Source organism: Marmota marmota, unplaced genomic scaffold (assembly GCF_001458135.2).
Source record: "Marmota marmota marmota unplaced genomic scaffold, marMar, whole genome shotgun sequence".
Classification (NCBI taxonomy): domain Eukaryota; kingdom Metazoa; phylum Chordata; class Mammalia; order Rodentia; family Sciuridae; genus Marmota; species Marmota marmota.
The window spans coordinates 58,689,253-58,696,427 of record NW_026000174.1 but is presented as its reverse complement, the minus strand read 5'-3'; the positions used below and the strand labels follow the sequence as shown (position 1 = coordinate 58,696,427).

Sequence of the window (7,175 nt, the reverse complement as noted above, 5' to 3'; positions counted from 1 at the left end):
ATATAACTATCTTTTCTGTCACTAAGAATTAAAAAAAAAATCTTTGAAACTAATCTAAAATGTGATGCAGAACAGAATAACCATAATAATAATTAGAAACCTATCAAAATTATTAGACATATTACAAAACAAGACAATGTAACATATAAGTGGGGACAAATTTCATCAATGGAATCAGGACCATAAATGAATGGGATAATGAATTCAAAGGCATACTTACCTTTGTAACTATAAGCAGATGTCTAAAGTAAAACCCAGGCTTAATGAGCAGAAAAATGTATTAAGAGAAAAACAACATCTACAACAACAATCTACATTACATCTACAACAATGTAATTTGGTTGGATATCTAGAGATACCCAGAATTAAGAGGCAGCACTATCCTATAGGATGATGGCTTGGATGAATTAAGAGTTGGAAGAACTAGGAAGCAGCAGCAGCTGTAAGCTCAATTGTTCCTGAACAAGTTCTTGATTGCTATTTCGAACTTCTGAGAATATTAGATTCTCTCTTCTTCACTCTTCCAAAGTGGACTCTGGCAGGGATTGTCCAGATGACAACAGTCTTGGACTAGGGTGGCATACTGCAAAAGCAAGCTTTTGCAGTTAAGAATATAATATAGAAAGTTAAAATTTTAACTATGTGAGATTAGCAGAAAGCTTGATTCTGCATGGGAAATTTTATTATACTTGATGATGATATAGAAATAAATTATATTACTACAGAACCTTCTCACCAACATATAGATAATATTAGATGTAGATATGATCAAATTCATTACAATTATGTATGCATAGAATTTCACACCATGGCTAAGTAGGATTTATCCCTGATGTATTAACATTTGAGAATCAACTAATGTAATTCATCATATAAACTAACTACAAAAGAAAAAAATACACAATTACATGAATAGATGGAGAAATAGTGTCAATTCAGAATAAATACATATTTGAGGGAGACAGAAATAGGTTTGATAAGATGAGCAAACTTGAAAAACATAATGGAACTAGCTATAAGATTTCCCCAATATATTCATGTCTCAGGAGAAAATGTATGAGGCAGATAAGTATTCAATATTATAAAGTTCATATTTTAAAAATAAGAAAAGAATATACTGCAAAATTTAATATGTTTAACAAACTGTAAATAAATAAAAATTTAAAAGTACCAATAATACAGATTATAAACAAAATTTAAAAACAGTGATTAACAACACAAAATCAGAGGAGACAATAATACATAATGGCCAAAAGGCATAGGCACACAAATTTGATTAACTCAGGGTTCTCATGAGAAACTCATTAGGAAAAGTAGTAGAATACTTGCAACCAAATTGATACACGAGAGAAGTTGATCCCCAGTGTGAGCATGGCTATCTCTATTTAAGACCAGATGGCACTTGAAACAAATAAAAATATTGCAGTATTAGGAAACTGTTAGAAAGAGAAGAACTCAAAGAGTGATAGATTAAAAGTCACTCATCATCAGACAGATTACTTCATGCAAATCTGTAAAGGTGAGCTGCAATTGTGCTATTGGAATACTTTATTTAAGGATAGCTTCAAATTTGATGATCAAGATTCAATTGATAAAGTAGAAAACCATGAAAATCTGAGATATTTATTTGAAAATGAAATTCATCCCTAACATAAGCCTCATATCTTTTAACTTTTTCTAATTCTAAATTAAATAAAATAATAAATATTAAAAAAACATTAATGATGTAATAAACTAATGTATTTCAGACAAAATTTAAAACAGATAGTAACAGAATTATGAAACTTGATTAGAGAGTCTGAGAACTTTTATCATCTATATACTATTTCTAAAGCATGAACTGATGGGATTAAATGGAGTATAGTGTTCACTCCTTGAAGTTAGAAACATGTAAATATTTGTTTGGGGGAAGCTGAAGAACATGAACTAAAAATTCACTGAGAATTGGCAAGCAATGCTGACTTCTTCATAGTAAAGGTATTAATATGCAGAGTTTATTTTCACTTATTCTCATTTCTATTCCCATTCATAGTTTCTGACCACTTGTATGACCTGTCTAAATCATAGTTGTGTTCATTCAAGTTGTACTTTTACAACATGGTGAAGGAAAAATAGGAGAAAAGAGCTTCATTTGATTACAAGGGCATTCCATGAAGAAGGAGAAACTTACATAGATAAGGAAAGACATAGTATGAAGAATTTTTCATGTTTATTAAGTTAAAGTTTAATTCATTTATTTGACACACTGCATAGTAAGTGTTAATGGGGCAAGTCAATAAACATCAAGGTGGGTTAATGTTTTCAAATTAGCATAAGTGATGGGAGATGTTAGTAGAGAATGTTAATTTATCTCTGTATTTTCTCATCAAAAAATAGTTGATTTGTAAAATTGATTTTCCTCAGTAAAAAGACAGGAATGAGATTCAATGGAAAGCTTCAAGAGAAAAGCTTTGACTTGAAAGAAGAAAAAATATTACTACTGATAAAGAGAAAAAAATATATGTGTTTGAAATTATAGAAATGTCCTGTGACATAAATTTTGTCTTAATAATGAACTAATAAGATGCTTGTTCCCCATGTACTTCTACATAATAATATACATTTTTCAGTACCCTTGGTGTCATTGCAATAAAGTTTAATCAAATACATTAGATTTTATTTTTTGTATTGATTTTAATTACACATCAATTCATTCTGAAGTTGAAAATCTCATCTCAGGTAAAAAGCAAGGTAGTGGTGGAAATATTTTAAGAGATAAATACTATGTCTCTTTAAGAATCGAAGTAAGGTAACATAAAATATTAATGTAGTTCAAAATGTGAACGAATTAATCACACAGAATTTACTGTGTCTACAGATGGAGAACAAATTATAACACAAAAATCAAACACAACTATGATTATGGAATTCATTCTCTTGGGGTTTTCTGATATTCCCCATCTTCAGTGGATGCTTTTTGGAATATTCTTATTCCTATATTTGACTATTGTGATGTGCAATAGCATTATTATACTGATAACACAAACTGACTCTTCTCTTCAAACTCCTATGTATTTCTTCCTTAGCAATTTTTCCTTTGTGGAAATCTGTTATGTAACTGTCACTATCCCAATAATGCTCATGGACCTATGTACCCAGAATGGAAATATTTCTTTTTGTGCCTGTGCTATGCAAATGTGTTTTGTCCTCTTGTTTGGAGGCACAGAAAGCCTCCTCCTGACCGTCATGGCCTATGACCGCTATGTGGCCATTTGTAACCCTCTGCAGTACCCTGTAGTCATGAGCAACAAGGTCTGCATGCAGCTGTTGGCCATCTCCTGGGTCGCTGCAGTTCAAGCTGCCACTGGACTAACATATCTAATTTTCTCTCTGCCCTTTTGTGGGTCTAACAGAATTAACCACTTCTTCTGTGACATACCCCCACTGCTCCAGCTTACTCATGGTGACACATCTATGAATAACAGCGCAATCTACGTTTTGTCCACGGTGTTTTCCATGGTTCCATTTCTGCTGATCTCTGCCTCCTATGGCAAAATCATCTCCAACATTCTGAAGTTGTCTTCAGCCAGTGGAAGGGCTAAAGCCTTCTCCACCTGCTCTTCTCACCTGACAGTTGTGGTCTTGTTCTATGGAACAGCTTCTATCACTTACCTACAACCCAGGTCAAATCAATCTGAGGAAAGGGGAAAACTGTTGTCTCTTTTCTACACCATTTTGATCCCAACTTTAAATCCCATCATATACACTCTGAGGAACAAGGATATCACCATGGCACTGAGGAAACTACTAACTAAGTTATTAACATAGGCAGACTTGAAAACTCAGAAAGGTTCTTTCTAACATTTTTTTCATAGAGCTACAACAAAAATCATTCAGGATTATGGATATGGCCTTAAATAAATACAGTTGTATTGCTTTATCTTGCTTTATTATTTGAGATTATTTATCAGACTTTTCATTCATAAGGCATTTATTTGAAAGAAATTAATATGGTTCCAAAGAGAAATCATGCATGCAAACCATGGAGATTTGATGGAAGGAAGGAAGGAAGGAAGGAAGGAAGGAAAGAAAGAAGGAAGGAAGGAAGGAAAGAAGAAGGAAGGAAGGAAGGGAGGGAGGGAAAGAAAACAAACTTCACAAGGGATCTTGTCTCCTAGAGACAACCATAAATAATGTATGGCTATAAATAATGATAATTAATATTGTGATAATACACACATTGCTTCAATAACCTTTGCATATATTTACCTAAGGTCCTCTGTGTGATAAGAGTATACATTAACTCAATTGCAAGGATTTGTTTGGAAGACCAGTCTTTCCTCCTGGGTAACTCTTGAGTTGAGAGTCTTCATGAGCAGCATACTGGAAACGAATGAGTGTTTTTATTTGACTAGGGGTTAGAGTCATGTTCTGGAAGTCATTTACTTTCATATTCTCATTACTCCTCATGAATCTGGTGCTGTTCTCTAACCCTATGGTTGTATTTATCCAAAGAAAAATAGCAGACATAGATAAGATGATGGAAATAGAGATGTCTTCATTTTTAAAAATATCTTACTTTTTTGAATTTCCCCATATTTATCTATGCCTTTGTCCATGTTCTTTTAAAACTGAAAATCCTTGGCGTCTTTGATCCTGTATTGTCCAAATCTTACTGGATTCTTATAACCTCAGTCTGTCCCATATAACTCTGTTTTTGCCTTGGTAATATCTATATAGTATAGAAGTTTCTAGAATTTTCACCAAAATTATCCATGCCCAAGTATAGTGGATTGATATCTCTCAATCTGGAACCTGTAACTGGGACCTTATTTGAAAAAAAAAATAATTCAGCAAGGATTTTGAAATGAGATCTTTTTGATTTAGGATGGGCGCCAGATCCAGGGATCTATGTCCTCATATGACATAGAAGGCAGAAAGAGTTTAGAAAACAGACATGCAGTAACAGAGAAGAACACTGTGTGATGGTGTATACAAAATATGGAGTAAGACAGCTCACCACCATGGGAGAGAAGGGCCGCCAGAAGCTGGAAGATATGACAGGAAAATCAAGTTTTTTCTTAAGTTCCTAAATAATGGTAATTACATGGATAATAACCACACATTATTTCAAGAGACTCTTGTTCCTTGCAGTTAAGCTAAGATTCTCTATAGTCAATATTGAAACTCATGACTTGAAATGATCTACAGCTGAAGATCAATCTTCAAAATGAAAGATCACAGGAGTTATTGTGGGAACAAGTATTTGGGTTGTGCTCTGTAATCAGTTCATTCTTCCCAATCTTTCAGGTGCATTGTCTGCCCTTCTCAGACACGGGTTGAAATTAGCCAATGGAAAACTATGTTAAGGTGGTAGAAGTAGGGAAACCTTGAGGATTTCTTTGGGTTTTCCTGGGCTTCTCTCTCTTGTCTCTAATCCATGTCCCTTTGATTCTACAAAATCTCATGGATTTAAATGTAATCCAGGATCTCACTATTACTTGATAACACTTTTTATTCTCCCCTTATAACCTCAGGTCTTGCTACAGTTTTGTCAAATATGTGGTGTTTCACCTTACCCTATCCATAGCAATGTACTGTGGGTTTAATGGTTTCCACGCAATGGATACCCTTATAGATGTGACTGAGTAAAAATAATGTTCGCAAATGCAATTAAAATAAGGACTTTGATAAGAAGTTTTCTTGAATTATGGTTGATGAGTGTTATTATCCATTGATGAGTGTCCTTATGATAGAGATATGCAGGGAAGTTTAGACAACAGATTTGAAGACACAGAGACAAAGTCATCCTAAATGGGAGCTGAGATTGGAAGATGTGGAAGCACAAGCCATGGAACACCAGCAGCCACCAAAAGCTAAAAGAGGCCTGAAATTATTCTCCCCAACCCCAGTCAGAGGTGACGGTTTGGGAATATAGCCTCCAGAATTACTCTTGCACTAACCCATGCAATTTCTGGTCATGTGTTACTGTAGCTCAAGAAATAATATCCAATAACTAGCCCTCTTAAGAAAATGATTTTATTGGAGATTGACTCACCTGGGATAAGTTCTTTTCTAGTCCCCAGTCTGCATACTCTTTCCCATATCTGGTTTTATATCCTATTGGAGCAGTAGTCTGGAATTTTCTGTTGTCATTCCTTTCAAAGAAAAATAAAAATACTTTTACTTTACCAGTACTAGCAAGAACACCACAACTTATACAAATTCAAATGTTTGTATAGGAATAGTTGTTTCAAATTTATTTGTTCAAGAATGTCTATTATATTTTATAGTACAAAATTAAAATGAGAAGCAAACTTTGCTCTCAGTTTAAATTTATTAAGTCACTGGAATACATTTATCTCATGCACAATGTGGGACTAATAAGGAAAATTCTAACATGCTGAAATTGTCATAACAAAAAGAGGGAGTGCACAAGTCAATATCTTAAGACAGTTACTCTAAAGAAATTCCAAACACTTTCTGACACATAAAGAAAAATACAAATGTATGCATAAAATGTGAAATTATTTTTGAAAAATAAAGAAAGGCAATAATCTATAAATTCATGAAACATTTTACAGAGGTATAACAGTGGGAGAGTGTGCATATTATCAGTCTACAGAGGTATAATATAGTGGGAGAGTGTGCATATTATCAGTCTCTGGGAGGATATAGATTGGAAGGAGATACTGACTTTCTTGAATCGATAAATGTCAAGGCATTTCTGATTTATCATTTATGTTTTTATGCAAAGTTTGCATTTACTACAATAATAATATAATAATCATTTTCCTAGTAAAAATACATATTTGCTTAAAAAGTATAAAAATAATATAACAAAGAAAATATATTCATTTTATCCATTTATTATTATTGCAATAAAAATCCTTAAAAATATGTAGTCCAATACAACATGACTGGTTTCATTGTTTAGAACCTTAAAGTCAGAAATCACAAAATCTATGCTAGGTACCCGTTAAATGAAGACAAGTTGAACCTCTAATCTCCTATCTGACTGCTAGAGAGAAATTGGGAGGGCTCATGTGATTGGTGGAAAATATAAGAATTCAGAGTGGATTGATTAGGTAACTTAATTAAATTTATAAAATGCTTCCAGAGCAACTCCTAGATTGGAGTTTGACTGAATAACTGGAAGAAAGTATATGTATACTAGGAAGCATATACCCTGGGGA

The 7,175-nt window shown here is 33.3% G+C and overlaps 1 protein-coding gene across 1 annotated transcript; it reads left to right on the top strand.

Moving 5' to 3' along the window:
* Nucleotides 1-1,503: 1,503 nt before the first annotated feature.
* On the top strand, nt 1,504-3,807 carry LOC107135325 (olfactory receptor 10AG1-like). Its single transcript, XM_015477210.2, has 2 exons — nt 1,504-1,519; nt 2,858-3,807. The coding sequence occupies exons 1-2, from the start codon at nt 1,504-1,506 to the stop codon at nt 3,805-3,807; spliced, it is 966 nt and encodes a 321-aa protein (XP_015332696.2).
* The last annotated feature ends 3,368 nt before the right edge of the window (nt 3,808-7,175 follow it).